A 22102-nucleotide genomic window follows, 5' to 3' on the forward strand; every position below is an offset into this window, starting at 1 on the left:
GATGTTGTGCTTCACAATCCTGCACCGCTTTATGTTGGCGATCATAATGTGACAAAATGTGAAAAAGTTTAAGGGGTATGAAGAGGCTATATAGCCGGGCTTGCAATTTCATAGTATGGCTTTTGTTGTGAGTTCACCTGAAGTTACCATAAGCTGCTTCTTCGCATCAAGACTCATAAAAATAATTTGTATGTTTAAATATAATTTAGAACACATTTCCTTTTTGTCCGTGGAATTGAATCCAAATTTATTTTAGAGGATTTAACGATAATTTAATAAATAGATTTTACTGGACTTACTGGCTGAGTCATTGCACACCAGCACTTTGCACTCTTAAATTTGTTGTACAGCAATAGAAACACAAAAACCCAATTGCTTTTTTGCACATGATTTAATCTGAGACACTGACCCTTGGCTGGTTTCAACAGTCCTTTATTCATTATTCAGTTTTAATCCATTCTCAGTGGGTAGAGCACTGTGCCATTGTTGTGGGCATGTACTACTAAAATAAAGTCATATTCTATCAGTAACAGGTGAACATACTCTTAAAGGAGAAAAAATAGCTAAAAATATGATCCATTACTCAGAAAAACATACAATATTCTGAAGACCAGAGCTGATAAATGAAACTGTTACTGGTATTTGTTGTAACTCAGGCTTTCCAGATTTATGGGAAATCTGAAAGGCAGCACATTATAGCTGAAGTTTACTTAATCTTCATGCAAGTAGAATCCAAAAGCTTAGCATTCGTTAACTTATAATTGAGAAGCTGTAACTTGTAAAATTAACAGTTTTGTGAAAGAAAGTGTATAAAAGGACCCCAGAACATTTGTGCGCTTATTGTCAAAAGTGATGAAAAGTTGTATTAGAGAAATGAGAACTGACATAAAGCTAATAAATTCTTCAACAGCTGTCATCCTGCAAGGTCCAGAGGAAGGTTTCTGAGTTGGTACCGAAGCAGATCATCTGCATTGCTGCTTATGATGGATATAAACTAAACGCAGTGAAACATGTCAGCATCTCTAAATGACAGTGTCTTATCTGATCTGACTCAGTGTTTGGAAAAATTTTACTACACACATCTGCCATGAACCCAGTCTATTAGTCAAGTTTTGCTGGTGTGACTTTTGATTTCTGTTGACTGTGAGCAAATAGCACAAAATTATTAAAAACAGAATGTTTATTTTCTAATTTCCATCTTTTCTGCACCTGTACTGCTGGTCCTAGACTTATTAAGTATTAAGAAGTGGATCAACACTGTAGTTTGTACATGATATACAGTAAGTGCACCACCAGTCAAAATCTTGCCAGCTGTAACCAAGTAGAAGACGAACTCCAAAAGCACAAAGTTAAAGAGCCAAACAACAGAAATAATGGGAATTAAAATTTAAAATCAAACCAAACAGCATATCACATTTCTAAGATGTCAAAGATTTGGCTCATATAGCAACATAATAAGAAAAACTCACTTCTGAAGCAAAATTTTACTGTAAAGGTGTCGCTATTTGTCTAAAAAAAGCTAAAATTTGACTAAAATAAAAAAAAAAAAATGCCTGCATGAAGATATCTAAATGGAAGAATTGCCTTAGTTAATTTAGACTGGGCCTTCTGGATAAAACAACTTCAATTTTCAACATATTTCAAGTACTGACCGATATACAGCAATATACCAAAATATATACCTCCCATACTGTTTGGATGGGAGGTGATTCCAATTACGAATCTTAACAAATACGTCAACTCTTTATAACTTTATTTTTCCCCTCTCATACAAAAAAAGAAAAAGAAAAGAAAGCTACAAAAGGCCTCAAGCGGCTTGGCAATTTTCCAGTTTCCAATATAGAAATCCCTTCTGGATTGGAACCATTCTGATGCTCAGCAAGTTATTTTGACCACATCTAAATGTTCAAATAAATTCAATTGCTTTTGTGCGATTGGCTGGGCAGTTATTCGCTAATAAAGGAAGTGTTATAGCTTCCACATAAAGATGAAAACAAGACGGTTCCAACAAAGCACAAGTCTAAATCCACAATTCAACAACTAAATAGAGCCAGAGAAGGTTTTCATGCTGCAACTCTAAAACCTAAGGCATGCCTAAATGTAGAAAACACTTTCAAATAGTAGTGATGAAAGGTTTACACAGTTTAAGCAAATATTAAGACTTGCTTGCTTGCATAGAGAAGATAAATTAGGATGACCCTTCAGGATGTCCAAACGCTTGCCTTGAGTTCTTTAGTTGAGCTTATTTTTGAAGCTTCTAAAGATAATTATCAAAAAATGTCTCTATTAACTTTATGCAGTTTTGGAGTTCCTCCCTAAAACAACTCAGCTGTGCTCAGTAACAGAAGTTTTTACTTATGGAGAATCAAGTCAGCAGGCTCTACGACACAGTTAAATAACCAATATAATAAGGCTTTTGTTAATGCTTGTTGAAAGTAAAAAATAAAACAAAGTTTGTGTGTTGTTATACCAGCTATTTAGATGACATCCAATAATAACAGTGTTGACAAGGACAAACGGGTGCCATACAGTGCAAAAGTATTTACCCCTAACAGATTTATTCTGTTTTTATTATTATCAAAATTAACTGTTGCAGATTATCAAACAGATTTTAATATCAGACAAATTAAAAACTACAGTTTTTTAAAAGTTATTTTATATTACTAATCAATTAAGGAAAAAAAGTCAATTACTACAAAAAACCTTTGTAAACCTAATAAGCATAATATCTGCATGTGCCATCCTTGGTAGCAATGACCTCTATAACATTTCCATTAAGTACTAAGTTACATTTCTTAGGGGAAAAAAATTGGCCTGATCTTTTTTGCAGAACTGTTGTAATTCTGACACATTTCAGGACCTGTTTGAGGTCTCACGGCAGTCTGATTTAAGTCTGGACTTGGACTAGACCACAAAGAGCCATGTTATTTAGGATTTTTTTTCTGAAACATTTAAATGAGACACAGAAATAATAATAATAATAATAATAATAATAATAATAATAATAATAATAATAATAATAATAAAAACACAGAAGAAATCCGTGAAGTGGTTTGTAGTTTTTTCCTGTGTTGTAGTCTGTCTCTCATATAAACACATTTTATGTGATTTTTCAGACAGAAATTATAATATTATTGATCCAGCACGGCTGCAAACCTCCAGATGCTACAGCTGGTGCAGCCATGACACAGCCTACAATGTGACACAGAAATCCTCATGTTAGCTGTGAATTGTGATTCTAGAAGCAAAGCTAAGATGGGGGCAGGAAACATTTTGAAAACAATGCAACAGAACCGGCACTTGGACACTGATTATCCTAACACGAAATAAACACAAAACCACGAGCTGCTGTGTCAATTCTGTTTGATATTGTTGTTTTTTTTTAAAACATATATATGTATAATTTTTTCAGTCTCTAATATCAGTTTTTTTTTGATTCCATCATATATCAGTCCATTTAGGTCTCAACTTTCCCGTACGTCCCTTCTGGGGGGCGGTACTGTTTGGGGAAGGCCTTGAGCTGAAGAGAGTTAAAGGCATATTTTCGACATCCCACATTCTTCATGGTGTTCTCCCTCCTGCAGCCCTCACTGTGGAGACACAGAAATCATTTTAAGCTATTTGGCAAATAATAACCATGATATAAGTAGAGAGTAGGCGGGACTGACCTACGCATGCAATCCAAGGCTTGGTAGAAGACCTGCGGCGCCATGGCGTGCTCTTGCTGCAGGATCTGACATTGCTCCAGGGTCAGCGACATGGCTGTGCGGTCCTTGGCGCTTTTACAGCTGGTGAAGCGGACACCGTTCAGGCGCCGACATGCCTTTAGGGTGCAAAGAAGCAGATGTGACTTGAAACGTTTTATTCATTTAGTTGTTCATTTTGTGGCAAAATTTAGAGGAAAAGAAGAAGAAGAAGAAGAAGAAGAAGAAGAAGAAGAAGAAGTCCACCTCGGCTGCCTGCCACAGGATTTCTACGTTCTTGCTTTTTTTGGCGTTCACATTCTGACTCAGCAGCTTGAGGATGTCAGGCAGAGTAGTGGTGCTGCGGGTCCGAGGGAGACCTGAAGAGATATAAGAAGAATAAGAAATCTGCTGACAAAAATAATAATAATAAAAAGTTATTACGTGTGTTTGACTCACAGTCTTCTGGAAGGACTTCTTTGAACTGGTCATAATATGAACTGAGGCGAGTCATGTTCTCCATATTGATGACATCTTGGAGCGACGTGTCTCCAAATCTGCACAGATACAAATGATAAATTATTCTACTTATCTATAAGCTCTCATTCTGTGCTATATTGTTTTTTGCTTGCTTTATCCGTGTCAGTGACTCACTTCTCCGCCAATGTCTGCTGCTCGTTGATCCCCACATTGAACAGGATGGGCTGCACCCGAAGCAGCATCCCGTTCTGGATCTCTCTGGGCAACGTGTCGAACATCACGCCGGGCATGGGAACCCTGACGTTAAATCCAGTCCTGTTCCCTGTGATCACTGGCAGCATGTCAGGGCTGAAACCAGAGGTTGCCTGGGTAACCTTAAAGGTGACATTCCTCAGGTCCATCACACCAACACTCATGTCCTCCAGCATGGCCAACTCCTCCCCTTTGAGAAACAAGAAGTTACAGAGGGCACTTACTGTAGCCATTCGTGACATCACTAGGATGACTTGTGTGTTTTGACATAACGTGTTTTGTGTGCAGTTACCGTAGGTGCTGAGCAGACTCTCATACTGAACCAATAGGCCGATGGTGTGTAGCTGCCGCAGGAAGCCCGAGTCGCAGAGACAGTTCCTCAGCTTGAGAACGAAGCCGCAGATCAGCGCCGTCAGCTGCAAACAAGCAAACACCGTCAGTCAGGTTCCCATTGTACGCGAGTTTGTGTAGGACTTGGCTGCAGGAGCTGACAGACCGTCTGGCAGAAAACAACGTCGCGACGATACTGCATAGTGAGACTCATGGCGATAGTGGGGGCGCTGTCCTGCATCAGCAGAAACACCAAGGCTTTCTTTGCTTTGTCGCTCATCAGAGACACACATTCTGTCAGGGTGGTGAGGAGGGGATACAGCACTTCGTTCCATTCGCCTGAAAGACGCAAACAGGAGAAAAGAACCCTGTGTTTTTATGAGAGCTCCATTTAAACACTGCAAAAACACAAAATGTTACCTAGTAAGTTTGGTCTAGTTTCTAGTGCAAATATCTTAGTACACTAGAAATAAGAAAAAACTAATTTACATGTAACGTTTCAGCAGGAAATATGAGCTTGTCTCAAGTCATTAATCCCTTAATATGATGTAAAACTACTTGTTCTATTGGCACTTGCAACAAGACAATTTTTCCATGTAACAAGTGAAATAATCTGCTTTTACTTTTTCATCAATATTAAGGAATAATTGACTCAAAACAAGCTCCCATTTCCTGCTTAAAAAATAGTAAGAAATAGGGGAAGTTCGTTTTGTCTTATTTTCTAGAGTACTGGGATATTTGCACTAGAAACTGGGGCAAAAATACTTGGCAAGATTTTGAGTTTTTGCAGTGAAAATATAATTCAGAATATAAACTTGTCAAAATAACAAAACAAAACAAAACAAAAAACTCACCTGGAGACTTCTTCTCAACTTCTGGACTGCTTTCTACAAAAAAAAAAGAGTTGCTGGTGAAGGATGTGGAGCTAAATAATTGTTTATTTCAGAAGGCTTTCCCTGAAGCAAAACTTTAGCCTGTTTTTTTCCACATGATGCGGGAATCAGGATACAGGGAAGATTCGCTGATTTACCTTTCTTAGTGCTACTCGGCACTTCGTTGACGAGCAGAAAGACGTCCTCAGAGCTGCTGTCGCTCTGGAGTTTGTCTCTCTGCAGCAGCCGGTCCACCGTCTGGATCACACACTCTAGGCTTTTATTGACATTTAACCAAACCTTTTCCTGCGCATAAATGCAAGGGGTGAAAACCAAGCCAAACAGGCAAATCCTAATTTAAACAGAAAAAAAGTAGGGAGGTTTATCTCCACTCACCCACTCTTCCTCATGATAGTCAGAGTGCGTCGAGGCACGCTTGCTTTTGCTCCCTTCGCTGCCCTCTGGAGGAGCTGCATGTCTCGACGGAGAAGTGGCTGAGCGGGAAGGTGAGGTGGGATGGCGAGAGGGGGAACGGGATGGAGAGCGAGAAGAAGGTGAGAGGGAAGAGGAGGAAGGGGATGGGGTGCTTTGCTGCGAAAACTGTGGGCGGGCAGCAGCAAGGGCAACGATGGCTGATGACAGCAGCTTGGAGTCGCACACTGTCACCAACTGACGGGTCTGCAATAGGAGGGGAAGAGATGCTGAAGCTCCGCCAAAAGAAAGTTGCTATAAAGAAATATTTTATGTGAATTTGAACTTTGAAATCAATTATGAATGATGTACTCTTCAAGCTAAAGAAAAAAGACAGGATTTCTAAATAAAAATCCTTGAGCTCCTCTTGTTCAATAGTTTGTAGAACCAACTTCAGGTATTTTGAGTAAAGTCTCAGTCAGCTTTGCAGATCTTTAAATTTTGTTGTTCTTGTGACAATGACAATAAAGATCTATCTATCTATCTATCTATCTATCTATCTATCTATCTATCTATCTATCTATCTATCTATCTATCTATCTATCTATCTATCTATCTATCTATCTATCTATCTATCTATCTATCTATCTATCTATCTATCTATCTATCTATCTATCTATCTATCTATCTATCTATCTATCTATCTATCTATCATCTATCTATCTATCTATCTATCTATCTATCTATCTATCTATCTATCTATCTATCTATCTATCTATCTATCTATCTATCTATCTATCTATCTATCTATCTATCTATCTATCTATCTATCTATCTATCTATCTATCTATCTATCGATCGATAAAGATTTTGTCTATCCTTTGCTCTCAACTACATTCAGGTCTGGACTTTGTGCAAACCCCTATGTGATTTTTTTTAATCTAAGCAGCTACTCTGCAGCACTACTTGTGTGTTTAGTAGGGTTACAAAATAATCAAGATTAGGTGCATGTCACAGTTTTTAAGTAACGGTTTGGAATGTTTTTGGTATGTTTCAGATAAGAAAAATGAATAAAAATGTATAATTCTTGTTTCTACTTTGATCAGCAGTACACAAAGAATCTATTTTTTCCCCATTTCTGATGTTAATTTGATTTTATTATGTTCTAAAAGTAAAAAAAAAGTGGAAAGCATAGAAGTGGCTGCATGCGGTTTTGTTTGGGCTTATTTTCTGTGAATAAAGTGATATAAGCAGACATATGGAAAGTCTGAACAGACAGAATATACAACAAAACAGCCACTTAAAAAGGGTCAGTGTTGATGTTGGTAAACTTTTGAATCAGACTGAACCCACATTTGAGAAGACAACAAGCTTAAATCATTTTGGAGTTGTTTTGATATTTTTGAAAAACCTAGTGTCCCAGCTGTACCTGAATGCAGCATAGCATCTATTGGGGAAATCCCCTCAACTTGCATTTCTGTGATGTACTGACTTTGGGCTGATTGGATGCTAGAGGCAGGCAGTCATTTGAATGTCAGCTGCTTTTCCTCCAGTATCAATAATGTTTAAATTCAGCTTGAAATTGTTTCAGGTGAGTAATTAAGTTCAGTGCAGAGCGAGCTGCATTATTACTGTTGGAAAAAATGCTTTGGTTCAGCTCACCTTCTCAAAACTTCAAGGTCTTCATCCATGACCTGGATGAAAACCAGGTCATGGTTCCCCCAAGCGGAACAATTTGCAAGATTTTTGACAATTGTATACCATTTCCCTTTCCCCTCACAATTATATTAATTCTAGCAAAATGCATTTGTGACTGCTATAATACAAAATGACAACCTTGCAGTTTCTCTGAGTAATGTTTTACCTTCTCCATTAGGATTGCCAGAGTTCTCTCTAGAGCGTTGGCTGAGCGTTCCTTGGCGGCTCTGGACAAACGTTCGGTGTAGTAACACACCTGCGTCTTCAGAGTGTTAATCTGAGCAATCAGCTCCTTCGCTTTAACGACATCCTGAGGCTGGTAGGTCATTCCTTTTGAGCCGAAGCCAGCAGAGCTTTAGGTTTGTGTCAGATGGTCCGCAATAGCAGGAAAAAGAGGACAGAGAGAGTAATCAGAGGGAGCAGGGTGGCAAAATTGAGAAAACATTCAAAAACTCTTAGAAAATGGCTTCATACAATCCTTTACTCTAGTCCTTACCTTTCTTCCTCATAAGTGCTGATTGAATAAAGGACAGAGAATCACACAGAAAACATTCATGAATGAGTGCAAAGAGTGGAGCTGCTGAGTGACTTTGTTTTGATTTCACTCACTGTTTCCTGGCTTCTTCAAGCTTGTGCAGCAGTTTTCTGAGGCCGCAGCCTTTAAAGCCCTGATGATGTGCTGCAGGAGCCCCTATGGTCACGACGTCATACGTCCAGTCTGGCGGGAAAGACACAACAAACACCAACTGTAAAGCGACTGGGCTGAATCAAATATATTGTCATTAGTCCCATGCCTGTGTAGGAGAACCATGCACAGCGACGTACCGTAACTCGTCTCTCCTTGTACTCTCATCCTCTGGATGTGCAGGTTGGTGGGAATGAATTCCAACTTCCTCTCAGCTTTTAAGGTGCTGGGCTTAAACGAAGGTCCTGGGAGACAACAGGAGTAAAAGAGAGACAGATTATTCATATCTTCTTCACAAAGCTACATACTCCAATATTTTACTCATTTCATAAAAGATCACATATAAAGTATATCAAACACTCTTTTTTTAAAATAAACTATGTATTTTTTACATTTCTGTGTGGGTTCTTTGTCAAAGAGCTCAAGACAAAAATGATTTTCTATAGCAGATTATTCTGGGAAAGCTTGTAATTGTACAATATTTCTGTACAAAATAACAGAATATGATTAGTCTAAAAATCTGTCACTTTGATTTGCTGACCTCTGAACATTTAACCTCCATAGGTGCAAATAGTCACAATATCCTGATTACTAAATAAAATCATAAACCCCCAAAATCCCTCCACCAGTGTTTGGAGACAGAAGATCTCAGATGTCAATGTGTTTATTAAACTTTCTAGTTAGAATAATCTGACAGCAAACAAGTCATAATAGAGGAGTGAGAGACTAGTGAGACCTTCAGGAGTTTTAACTCTTAAAGAGATAAAAGTTTTGGGAGAGGAAATGCAGAATGTTTAATGCAGATTGATTATTTTTTTTTTATCTCACATTGTGAAATCATCTACGGTCTACAACCGAGCCCCAGTTTAGCATTTCATCGCAGTGTGTAGTGCCTGTCATGCGGAAGTGTGCTTCTGTTGCTGACCTTTGTATTCATGCAGGTCACTTATGGTCTCCTGGTACGTGAGGATGATAGTCTGGTACTGAGTGATGATCTGCCTCCTGAGGTTCTCCCGACATGGAGCGAGCTCGCCCAGCTCCTCCAGCTCACACACCCTGCGAATCGAACACACACACGCTGCCACAGTCAAGACATTCGGCGAAGTCAAAGATGATTTAAAAAGCTGTGTTTGCTGCTGCTGTCAGACGGCAGACAGACAGAAAGTGTATTCGTTTGCGGTAGCAGCACAACAAAAGAACAAAAATACATAAATAAATCCAAGGATTAGAGTGTGCTGTGCACGTCAAACTGTCTCTAAACACAAATCCACAAAAAATAAAATCAAAGTTTTTAGATTTCAACTACATACAATTTAACCACATGATGACTGCAAGAAAGTGTCTGGGTTTCTCTTAAGTTCAGACTCTAGTTCCTCAAAGCTACCTCACAGCGTCCTCCTCCAGGAGCAGTTTGACGAACTGGCGTGGAATATGCAAGGAGAGGACACTTTCAGCCATCTGCTCCAGGACGCGAAGGTGGTTTCCATCCGTGGTTGGGAAACGATACGTCCGAGACATCACGCCTCCAAAAACTTAAACACACAGGAGTAGAGACGAGAACTCATAAAGTTACCATAAAACAGTGCATGAAATATTTTCTCAGTTCTCATCATACAACCACAAATGCTAATCGATTTTATTGGGGTTGTTGTGATTTCTCCAGCTGTTCTGTGAAGCCCTTTTAGTTTGTTGGGAAAACCATTAGTAAAAAAGGTAGTGCAAATTGAATTACTTTATTATAAAGATTGGGCAAAGATGTCTCTAGATGTGAAAAGCCAATTGGGTCATACCCCAAAATACTTACAGCTGTAATTGATGAAAAAGACGATTTTGTAAAGTATTGTTTCAGGGTCTGAATGCAAATTCAGGCATGCAGATTAATTACTTTCCTCTGTCTCCAAAAGTATCCACAGCTGTCACATGCAATCCCCACTAAAAACACTGAAGCTAGCGGTTCTGTTTTGACAAAGTATAAAAAAGTTCAAGGATGGTGAAACATTTTGCATGGACCTGTGAGTAGAGTGCATTTAAACACACTCACCTGCCTTCAGCATCGGATCTTTACATAAAGACGAACACTTGGATTTTATAGCCTTGGATCCGGTTAGGCTTTCATCGACTGGGAGAACCATCTGGAACAGCAAAAACAAGGACACTTGAACTAAAGCCTCCGACCTTCATATGTTAATATACAAATTCATTCCTCAATCATGAAATCACGACTCCACAAAAATGGAAGTGAATCAGTGGTTTTTCCAATAATTTTCCTGAGAGATACATTTGAAACCAGATACTTACACATGCTGAATAGAAAAGATAAAAACGTTTTCTTTCTCACAGTTTCAAGGTAAATCAGACAAAGCTTTTTCTTTTGGCTTTGACCCAAGTCAATAGGGATAACTATTTTAAAAGATAGTTATCCCTGATACTGACCAAAGGTATGCAAACTTTTGAATTCAAAGAAAATAAAAAAAGAACTTTAAAAAAGATCTTCATGATAAGTTTGGTCTGATTTAACTTCAACAAGTGAGGAAAAAAAAAGTGTTTGTGTCTTTATTTGGCGTGTGTAAATATCTGGTTTCAGCTGTCACTTATACCTCATAACAACAACAAAAATAGCTTTTGTCTTAAAGACAAGTTCTGCACGTTGCTTAAAACAGAAAATTAGATTATCACTTTTAATTTAGATTTTTAATCACTTAAATCAAAAACAAACACTGTGGAGAGTTTGAACAAAACTTATTTCACCCTTCCATTGACTGTATCCCCCCGCTGCAATCTTGCAACTGGTGCTCTCTGTTCACGCTTCTCCTCTATTTGCCAGGCGATGACTGTGATGTTGCCCACACGTTCATTCTCTGCTGATCTGACACACACACACACACACACACACACACACACACGCACGCACACCCGCACACACACGCCAACACACACACACACCAGGACATCATATCAGCTCCAACCATAGCTTTGGTGTAAGCAATTATTTTTGCATCCATATTGTGATATTCCTTTCTGTCACCTTAGAGTCAAGTGCAGTCTGTGGTGTTTGTCCTGCAGCAGCTCCTTTACAGAAAACATGGATGACCCAAGCATGTACATCTGTTGTGGGAGAGCAGAAAGTCAGAGGATTTAAAGGATTTAATGCAGATAAAAGTAGACCATGAAGGATTTACACTTCAGTGCATTTGTTGTTGTATTTTTTTTTCTCTAGATATTACCGTGCCCTGTGATCGGTCCTTTACATCATAGACGGAGAGTTTGACCTGAGTCTGCTGGGTGATGAGCGAGTCCAGAAAGAACGCTATGCTGCTCAGGTAGATAGGATTACTGGTGCCCTGAGGGGAGACGGTGACGACGAGAGAGGTGAGGAGGTGGTAAAAGTCTCACAGAGCTCCCAGGAAGTCAGAGCGAACTGTTTCCTGTTACCTCTATGATTTCAGTCTGGGCGTGCTTCGTCCAAAAGGCCTGCGGCGGTGTGGTGCAGCTGACGGCCACGAAGCTGGTCGGCTTGCGGTCCAGAGAGGGCGTGACCAGCTCACTGCAGGCTGCAGCAACATGGCAACGCAACAGATTACTAAAAGTGGGATTTAGATGGGTGGGTGGCAAATAATCCCTGCAACCAGGGAGTCATAGAACTTCAGAGTTCTTCTTTATATGCAGATGTTGTGTAATACTTTTTTACTCTGAGCAGAAACCAGACTGTTTCCTACTGTCCTTCAAACCCGGCACACGATCACAGCCACGATTCACTGAATTCATCTAGCTGCTAGTTTACAGAAGAGATCCATTTTAAAACTGTCCTGAGTTATTTTGTGCCCTTTGTGTGACTTTCTTACTTCTATATTCTTTAGAATATTTTTTATGTTTTACACGCTCTAAGGCTTTTATACTATGATTTGGATCTGAATTTTACTTGTATATTTTTCTCATTCTTTGAACTAAATCTTCTTCCAGCTTGCTCAGGACTTCTTATTACCTTATTAATTTATATATTTGACCTGCTTCCATGTTTTATATAGTATAAATCTCATTGAGAAAATAAATGATCATCTTCAACAGAGGCCTTTTCCAACATTATTAAACTTAGAGATCATTTTTACAAGACTATTTTCACTAAGCTATGGTGAAAACCAAAGGATGGCAAGAATTTACAGCTTTGATTGGATTTATTAATAATAGAAATATTTGTTAAACAAAATCTAAATGTTACTTGAGTAGGACTGTCCAACTTTAAATGCTGGAGTCGGATTTTTCTGAACATACCCACACTGAACTCCAGAACTGGTTCATCTGGATCTTGACTGCTGCCTGTGAAGTAGACAAATAAAACAAAACATGGGATAAATCTCATTTCTAATGCTGGTTGCCATGGTACCAGTTACTTAGCTACCTGAGAGCGCTAGCCCCATCATCTCCGCTGAGAGATCAAAGGTGTTGGCCCGGTAGACCGACCACGGCCGGTGGCGGGGGCTGCGCTCCTTCCCAGACATGGTGGGCTGGCGTCCGGGCAAACGATGGGTTTTAGCGGAAAAAGCTCGAAGAGCAGAGATTAAAACTGGCCTGTCACGTTTGTGCACAGCTGCTGTTTCTTTGTTGCTCTCCCTTTTATTTCCAGGCGCTTGATTGTGATAAATCTGGAAGACAAAGAGAAAATCGAATTAGAGCAAACACTGTTTTTTTTTTCAGCTTTTTTTTTCAACATTCAGCTTTCAGGAGCAAAAATAACTCCTGCTGCTGATTTGTGTCATTAGGAGCGCAACAAAACCACACCATCAAATCCAACTGTGTTGTAATCGGCATGATGCCTTTTTCCAAGTTGAACTAAATTAGTTCTTGTGTTTCGAGGGTGATAACATATGCAGTGAGATGAATCTCGCTGTGAAAAGTGAGACTTTCACACAGCTGTAGGCTATGAAACTCTGCACACACTGCAGCGGGCTGAATCTACATCTGCCCCTTATGAATGCACAGTAATGATTCCTTCTGTTTTTTAAAATATGTTTATTGCATTTGAATGCTTCAGATTATCAAACAAAGAAGAATAAATACCAGAACAACAATGTCATTTCTTAAGAAAAAAAAGTATCTAAACTAACCTGCAAAATATGGGAAATATAATCTTCTATCAATCTATCTATCCAGTCAAGAAAACCACTGTAAGAGACATAATTCTCATAGAGCAAATCCAAGAGAGCAGTAAGGCTGAGGAGTGGCTTTGTCAAATTTCACGTTGCTTGATAACCTATTGATGTGATTAAAAGAAAACAATTCTGCAAAGACCAGTGGGAAAACAATTCCTAAACGGGGATGTAAAAGTCACTTAATGTCTGCTGCTGCTGCCAAGAGTGGTGAGTCAATAACCTTCAGGAGCTAATAAAGCTTTCCCATAGCTTTTTTCCCCCTGAATGAATAGGATCCTCACTTAACAACTGCTTCAGTCAGATGATAATTTTCAGATAATAATATTAGATGAAAAAAAGAGAGCAACAAACAACAGAAATGAGCAAGGGGGCAAACAGTTTTTATGGCACTTTTAAAAACTCAGTTTTCCCAGTGAGAAGAAAACCTTAGTCATTTATCAATTGTTTGCAATTTGAAGTTTGGTGTTGCTGCTGAGATGACGGCCAGGAGCTCTGCTTACATCTCCATACAACCTGAACATCAGTTCTGACGCTTTACTACATCAAACAAGCTAAAATGGCTGCAGGTCAGGATTTCTAGTCTCAGTTTGCGCCATGATACAGTTCACAAAATGAACATAAAGAGGGATCTATACCACTAACGCTCAGCATCTGGAAAGCTTGAATGCACCTGAAAAATACAGAAGTTTAAATAAAACAAAAGGACTCAAATCTTTTTACTCTTACTAACATTCCAAAATCAGATATTTCTTATAACTGTTCTTTACGAGTTAAAATTCACGCAAAGACCAGAGTCGACACCCCAAAATAACAACCCAGCTTTCAGTAATGTATGCTGTGTGCTCAGAGAAAACTGCAGCCGATGAAGGAAAGGCTGCGGCACATAAGGTTGCTCATTGGGAGCAGGAAGCTAACGCTGCGCCAAGTGGGCCAGAACAGCAGAGTTTGGCTCTGAGCTCTATACTTTTTATCACATTTGGCCACTAGCAAAGCAAGCAGCCTTCAATTTAATAAATTATTTTTGTACTGAACAAATCAATACATCTACTTTGTTAAATACACGCAAATAAGTACTGGAGTGTCGTAGTTGAAAAATGATAAAATGTTTAATATTTCTTATTTTTTTAGTTCTATTCTTCTAGCTGTGATATGCTAAATGTTGATGTTTTGTTTGCAGTTAATCTGTCTTTAACATTGGTTGCTCTGTTTGCTCATGTTTGACCAATATCTGATTCTAAGCAAATGTCGCTGGATGTTTGCGTTTCCATTTACAAAGAAATTAAGTCTGGTTCGAAACTGTGAAAACATTGCCCTAAAAAAATTTCAATCTGCATATTTTAATTCTTCTAAACATTAAAAATAATTACTGGAATTATGTACTGCACAAAAGAACAATGAAATGCAATATATTTGGCGCTATATCCATAACTTTTCAATGCTCATCAGTGAAGCTGATGAAATGTTCCAGTATGTTTTTTTTTGTTTTTTTTCCAAATGAAAACATTCACTTGGAAAGACACTCCTCAAAACTGTAAGAACAAATTCTCTCAGCATGACGGAGTCGATTGTATTTCTGAGGAGTGTCTTATCGGGACTCAGATAAGACACTCCTCCTCCTTCTTTATTTTTGAGTTGTTTTGGTTTCAGCCTCAAGCTCAGCAGGTGCAGAGGTGACCAAAGTGATAAATTACAAATTTCTCACACCTGCTGGACTTTCTGGGTGTGTTGGTGTTAGCATGTTATCAGTGAAAAAGAGAGTAGAGACTTTGTACAAATTGACAAAAATAAAAACAAATCAAATTGTCAACAAGGGTTTATCTGTCAGTGTTGACAGATCAACTCTATTTCTGTTTTGACCACGAGCGTGCTGTTCCCTTTTTCGATTTTGCTTCTCTAGTTTCTTTTTTTTGCCTGGTCAGGTGTTAGAGCCCCTTTTTCTCAGGAAACCAAACATTACAAAAGTAACACATTTCATCAAACAAACTGTCATTCAATAAAAACAAATTCAAGTATAAAATCTCCCATGAATACTATTATAAGAGAAATGTGTTGATTAAATTACCGTACAGAACAATTAATCATAAAAACTGTGTAAAGAAATGAATGGATCATAAAAGTCAATTACAAAATGACACTTAAAGATATAGGGGGTTATATAAGGGCAAACAATAAGAACATGTATAAGAGAAAAATCGAAAGATTAAGGTCTGACAAAACTGATTAGTTGTTGTGTTTCTCAGACAAAAACACAACAGCTGTTTTCTCAGTTCTACTGAAAGATTTACATTAAAGTTCAACATTTGGTTGGTAAAATTATGACAAAGATAGAAACAGGCTCTCTAAATGAATATAAAGAGGCCAATAATGTAAACATATTTCAGATGGGGCTATAATTAATGTTTCCCATTTGTTGGAATTTAGATCAAGATAATGATCAAACTTCTTGCTCTTCACAAGTGAAGTCTTGGGTCAATATTTATGACCTTTCAAGCGGTTTAGAGAGGTGGAATTTAATCATTTTTGTGTGAACAGTTGTTTTAGATGTTATTAAAAGTTGACAGAGAATTTCCTCTCTAAAATTTGAGACAGCATTGATTCCATTTCTGGTAGAAAGAAACGTCCAAGGAGAATTGCTCCATCGGTAAGACGTGAAGAAAAACAGAATTCAAGAGCTGAGAGAAAATGGAGGAAGACTGGATTCCAGGTTCACAGAGACAGCTATAAAGAGATATTATGCAGATACGACTTAAGAGTAAAACATGAAAAGGAATATCAACAACAGCAACAAAAACATCAACATTGCTTTTACCCTGTTTGCCACGGTTGACAATCCAGATGCTCAGGCAGCATCTGGACTCCACTCTACCACGACCTGCAATACATTTACTGACATCTTTGAGGAGAATATTCATAAAATTATACCGATAATCTGAACTTACACATTAAATCCAGTACCAATCTTGTGTTCAATCAAAAAAAAAAAAGAAGAAATTATACAATTCTGCAAACTCAACTATAAAAACATGGAAGAAATGATTCAGGAATTAAGCTCCTCCTCCTGCTCTCTTGATTTCCTGCCCCAAATGTTAATGAGGAAAGTTTTGTCTGCCTCTGGATCTGATCTGATTCAAGTACTAAATAACTCATCCCTCTTTTTTCACTAGTGCTGAAAAGTAACTTTATTTTCTCATGTGAAGCACTTTGAATTGTATTGTTGCTGAAATGTGCTGAAATAAACTTGACTTTACTTCACTTAAAAGATTAATATCAAGAGTAATCTTAAAATTAAAAATAAAATTAAAGCAGCAGTGGATCCCCACATGCTTTTTCTTTTTTTTTTTTTTTTTTTTTAGCATAATAGCAACTCATTTGTACATAGAAACTTCTTTCATTTACAGGGACCTTTAATTAGGGTGGAAACCAGTCCAATATAATTCATTTGATTCATTCCTGATTCATTTGAGTCAAACAAAATGATCCGACTCATCCGAGTGTTCCTTTACAGTGTTCTGCTCTCTGGACAAATAAGAATAAATAAACATGAAAATCTTTTGAATGTGGCTTTGACTGGTACGGATCTTCAAAATCAGTTTTTTTGTTTTGTTTGTTTGTTGTTTGTTTTTAAGAGCTGTAACTCTCATCTCTGCAATAGAGTATGTTTCTGTGGCCCACAGTATCAAATGGTGCACCGAGGTCAAGAAGCACCGGCACAAAACAACTCCCCGCAAAGATCTCTGTGTACCTTTAAAAGGACAATCTCAAAGAAACTGCGAACCGTTGAGCGGGCTGAAAAGGACAGAGCCGGTGGTGTGATGACTAACATGGTCTGCTTCTATTTGAGCTGACAGGTAAATGTTTGCATTTCCTGTGGCACGTCACACTGAGTCAGCATCCCCTCTCTGGTATTTGTGTCCACCCTTCAAATACCCAGCCACCTTTGCTCAGTTTGATAAAGATTTCCTCCTTCCTCTCAGCTCAGAAACACGCAAACCAGGATTAAGGCACTTGTGCGTCTGCCACAAGTCTATTCAGGCTCGTTTCTGATTGTCTATTCGATGCTGTGCATTCAAGCTTAAAGACCCCGGCAGTGAGGATCTATTTTTAGTCTCGAATCTGTTCTGACGTCACGCAGCACGTGCAGATGAGAACAGCATTTCTCTCAATGACACACATACGATGCTCCAAGTACTCTTCACCCAAAGCCTCACCATCCAACCACCCAGTGAGCGTGACGCTCGCTGCCAGTTTGGTTTCTGATTTGGCACCGACATGCGAGACCGAAGCAGATGAAAATTACACCATGGATACTGTGGCTCATTAGGTTGTGTGGGAGTCTTTGTCAGTGGGAGACATCATTTAAGAAGCCATAGTCTTTATTGCTTTGGGCACTATGGGAATCTCTATAGGAAGCAAATGCTGGAACTAATGTAAAGCCACAGGGAAGGATAATCACCCTTTCACTTGTCTCATAGTCATCACAGACCCTTCACAGAGTTTGAGTTTTTCCACCTTCATTCATTTTGATTATTGAGAAACTAATCATATTTTCCATTGTTTTCTTATTTTTTGAGAGATGCCTGTAGCATTTCCAATCAGAAGAAAATTATCGGTTTAAAGAAAATAACCTTAAATCTATCTGTCCAGAGCAGGAATAAATTTGCTAGCTGATTTTGTCTTCTGGGCCAAACCCTTTTTCGTAAGTCTTTGGCCCATCTTTGTAGGCAGATAAAACTGTTACTCATAACTGAAAGTGTTGATTTTTGAGCCAGGGCTCATTAGATAACTACACCATTTCTTCTAACTTGAGGCTTGGCGGACACTTTAGATAATTTCCGCTCATCTGAGACTGATTGTTCAGATCAGACAGTTGAAATTTGGACACAGTTTTGTTTTTCAACTGGATAATAATAAACTTAAATTGACTATCTTAAAGTTTCTAGAAAAGTTCAGATTTAAAAAAAATAAATAAATAACAGAAAATTGTTGGACAGTGCCTAGCAGCTGTGTGTATTTCTTGAAAAATTAGGTCAACAATTCAAGTTATTAAATGGCACAATAGTCAAACTACAAACTTTAAAAATTGTTGTTGTAAGACTGCACAATTAACCAATAAAAACATATATTACAATAGACACCTCCATAATTCCTCTGATAGAATGTCCAATCGTTTCACTGAACTCCAAAACAGAAGTGCAAAGCCTTCTGGGGGATGTAGGTTACCTAGCAACAGCCTATTCAGTAACTTACGCAGCAGCAGTTTTAGGTTTCCTAAAAAAAAGAAGCAACAGCTGCTAGTTTTTTGCAGTAGGCCTATTTCAGATATCTAAAACAAAAAAATAGTCAATAGTTATTGATATCAACTATTATGAAATGCTTATATCACAAGTATCAAACTCAAGTCTCCGGGGCCAAATCTGGCGCACCATAGCTTTTTATGTTGCCCTCGAGACTCCAAATTACATCAATAAATCCATCCAGTTTTTCTCAAATCCGCAAAATTCACACAAAATCAACCTATCCCCACATTTGTTTCTGATTTTACTGCAAATGTTTGTCAAACTTGGCCAAAACCATTGGGTTTAAGTGACTGCTGCCTCAGCTTTGATTGATGTCAAGAGATCCATATGACGATAAAACAAAAAGTCACATTTAGCATCATACATTAGCACAACTATTGTAAAAATTCCCTTCAAATATTTCTGAATCAGCACCACAAAATCTGTGATTTTGATTGCAAAAAATCCCACAAAAACAATCACAAAATTCTAGATGGACTGATCAGTGTGAAAAGATGTTTCATATTATTTCATTTTAGCAAACACTTACTGAACGCTGAAACAAGGTACAGGTATTTCAACAGCTTAATGGGTTTTACCAATAGATTCTGGCACAACTGGCCCTTTAAGAACATTCCGATTTTTGATACGGCCCAAAATGAAAATGAGTTTGACGCCCCTGGCTTTTATGGTGATATCTTTTTACAGCCATATCGTTGACGTTATATGCCGTAAATAATTCTACCCCGGAAAAATTTAATCAACAAAAGCCAAAAATCAATTGCAAACACGATGAGTGGAAGTTGTGAGCAGAACTGCGTCAGTAAAAGCAAGGCAGCGCTCTAGGTGGTCTTTGGTCCTCCAGGATAGTCTGGAAACAAAAGTGACCCAGTTTATTGCCTGTACACAGCTGGGCCTCCTGCAGATGCTGCCAGCAGCAGATTCACTGCAGCTCCTCTCTCTCAGACCTCCTCCACATCATTCTGGACCTGTCTCGTCTGCTCTGTCATCATCCCCGTCTTCTCTTCGTTTTGGCACCAGCAAACTTCCTTTCCTCTGTCACTCTGTGAGCCTGTTAATTTCACTTTATCGACTGAAGGATTCGGTTCGGTGCTGACCAGTGCAACATTTGCGGGCCAGGAGAATCTGATCCAAACAAATGTGTCTCATTAATCACTAAAATTAAACTACTAGAAAGACGAGGAGGCGATGCAAAAGACTTTGCGCCTAGGGAGAGAACAGAAAAGCAAAGAACGTAGCCGCAAGAACCGCTCCCCAGATAACCGAGAACCTCTGGAGACAATTTTAAGTCAAGAATATGCAAGGCTTCACATCTACCTAATTAGGGTGATTTGATTGCTTCCTACAAATTGAAATCAAATAAAACCAGTGTGAAATATACATTTTAAAAAATTTAAATCAGATAAACAAATATAGATTAAAAACACACTTAAAAGATCTTTGAAAGTAGGAATCTGAATGTCAATATCCCTTTCATTTCAGAAAAGAAAACATAAAGTCAACTTGCTGTTCAGATGTATTCCTTTGGACACCTTTAGCAGCGGTAGAAAGGCCCGCAATGGCGTGACACGTTGCTTCACAAGGCAGCACATAACTCTGCTTTCAAATGAGGGGGAAATTATGTTTCCTTCATAACTACTAATAATTATCACTTTGCTTTATAAGCCTCATTATTGTTACTTTGTTTAATATGTTGATTGGACGTAAACAGCCTACATAGAAAATCCTCCGGAGTAATGTTTTTTTTTTATGGCAACATTAGCCATAATATTTAATGTCTTCATTTGTTCACGTACAATAACAAGCATTGCGTCACAACGTCATCATCATCCAGAGGATGGATGATGCTTATCCATCCTCTGGAGCTGCTGCCCTGGGCTGCAGGATAACATCCACTCCGATCTGTTAGATTACATTTAAAAACAAACCACCGACGTTTGGACTCCTTGCTATGGCTGTAAACACGCCTCATTGGGATCAGGCTGCGAGCGACGCCGTCGCGTCATGAGATCGTCTTTTTCTGAGAACAAACCTCCAAACCCACAACCACCAAATCACGTCAAAACACCCTGTGAACAGAAATCTGTCATACCTGTAGGAAAAAGGTGAAGGCTTCTAGTCTCACTGATGCGCATCCTGGTTGCAATGACGACGCCTGCAGTCAAGACTCGCCCTGACTCCCTCTGACACATGCAGACGTAATATCCTTGCTGGAAGCGAAGCTTGCTCCAGCCACTGGGGGTCGCTGTTGTATTTGTTAGAGGAAACTGACGGCAGGTATGGAAAGCTAATTTGTAACACAATAAAATGTGTTTGTTTTGACACACTGTTCATTGTTGAGACGTGATGTTATTTTTCATATTCGAGTGTGTTGGAATGTAAACATATTTCTTACTAAAACAATAATGAACGGAATCCTGTTGTTATAGATTTAAAATAGTAAAAAAAAAAGGGTAATATCTGTGACACAGTGTCTTTAAATGTTGGAAAAACATTTTTACTTAACTGAAATAAGTTCAGGCAATAATTTGAATATTGATTATACAATAGTATTGAGGGAAAAGACTTTTTAATCAGATTTTTTGTTGCAATTTTGTAATTCTGATTTAAACAGGTGAAATGAGTACTGTCACTGTCTATATTTGTATGGTTGATTTCTTCTACTTTATTGTCAGACATCCAGAGTGTTCATGCTAGAGGAAAAAATTTTTTTTAGGATATCTGAAGATTAAGAAACATGCATAAATCTGGGGCGTTAACTATCCTGAAAAGAAGGATGTTTTTTTCCCCCCAGGGTAGTCAACACCAGGAAAGATTTAATTGAAACTTGAAAAGAAGCATTTTAGGTTACTGTGAATTAGATTAGATGTTGTTTTGTTGGGGTGCTGAGGTGGCGAAGGACTTAAGCACAACCCACATGTAGAGACATTAGTCCTCAACATGGCTGTTGCAGGTTCAATTCCTTCGCTGCATGTTTTCCCCCAACTCTAATTACCCAATTTACTGTCAAATGCAGGCCATTAGAGCCAATAAAGCCTTTAAGAAACGTTATTTTGCTGGCAAAATGTTGAATTATGGATATTTTCAATATATAAAAATACAATACAGTCATGTACTGAAGATAATCTTTGGATAAATAAGTCAGGATTATCAGACAAATGTCTTATTCTTTTTAACAAATACATTCTAAAGTATGGAGACATTTAAATAATTTGATGTCAAAAGAATATTATCTTGGATATTTAAT

General features: G+C 38.3%; 1 protein-coding gene across 2 annotated transcripts; it reads right to left on the bottom strand.

The window, feature by feature from the left end:
* Positions 1 to 416: 416 nt before the first annotated feature.
* Positions 417 to 21072, bottom strand: inpp4aa (inositol polyphosphate-4-phosphatase type I Aa). 2 transcript variants are annotated; one of them, XM_044132197.1, is made up of 24 exons: positions 20948 to 21072; positions 12808 to 13051; positions 12681 to 12725; positions 11844 to 11962; positions 11636 to 11752; positions 11437 to 11516; positions 11160 to 11277; positions 10453 to 10543; positions 9796 to 9943; positions 9337 to 9467; positions 8552 to 8656; positions 8336 to 8444; positions 8223 to 8240; positions 7893 to 8079; positions 6014 to 6295; positions 5776 to 5923; positions 5600 to 5632; positions 4912 to 5084; positions 4708 to 4831; positions 4338 to 4605; positions 4143 to 4240; positions 3951 to 4063; positions 3669 to 3823; positions 417 to 3590 (listed from the first exon to the last, which is right to left on the bottom strand). In XM_044132197.1, the coding sequence occupies exons 2-24, from the start codon at positions 12905 to 12907 to the stop codon at positions 3458 to 3460; spliced, it is 2895 nt and encodes a 964-aa protein (XP_043988132.1). In that variant the 5' UTR covers positions 12908 to 13051; positions 20948 to 21072; the 3' UTR covers positions 417 to 3457. The 2 variants fall into 2 exon arrangements, with proteins under 2 accessions (XP_043988132.1, XP_043988133.1); XM_044132198.1 differs by lacking the exon at positions 8223 to 8240.
* Positions 21073 to 22102: the final 1030 nt, after the last annotated feature.

This window comes from Gambusia affinis, linkage group LG11, assembly GCF_019740435.1.
Source record: "Gambusia affinis linkage group LG11, SWU_Gaff_1.0, whole genome shotgun sequence".
Lineage (NCBI taxonomy): Eukaryota > Metazoa > Chordata > Actinopteri > Cyprinodontiformes > Poeciliidae > Gambusia > Gambusia affinis.

Excerpts from the sequence above, each read along its gene's own strand:
- inpp4aa (XM_044132197.1), bottom strand. The coding sequence starts at position 12,907 with ATGTCTGGGAAGGAGCGCAGCCCCCGCCACCGGCCGTGGTCGGTCTAC. Across the intron at positions 4,832-4,911 it reads ACGTTGTTTTCTGCCAGACG|CTGACGGCGCTGATCTGCGG; the intron begins GTCTGTCAGCTC and ends GCTTGTTTGCAG. Across the intron at positions 4,241-4,337 it reads CAGCAGACATTGGCGGAGAA|ATTTGGAGACACGTCGCTCC; the intron begins GTGAGTCACTGA and ends GTATCTGTGCAG.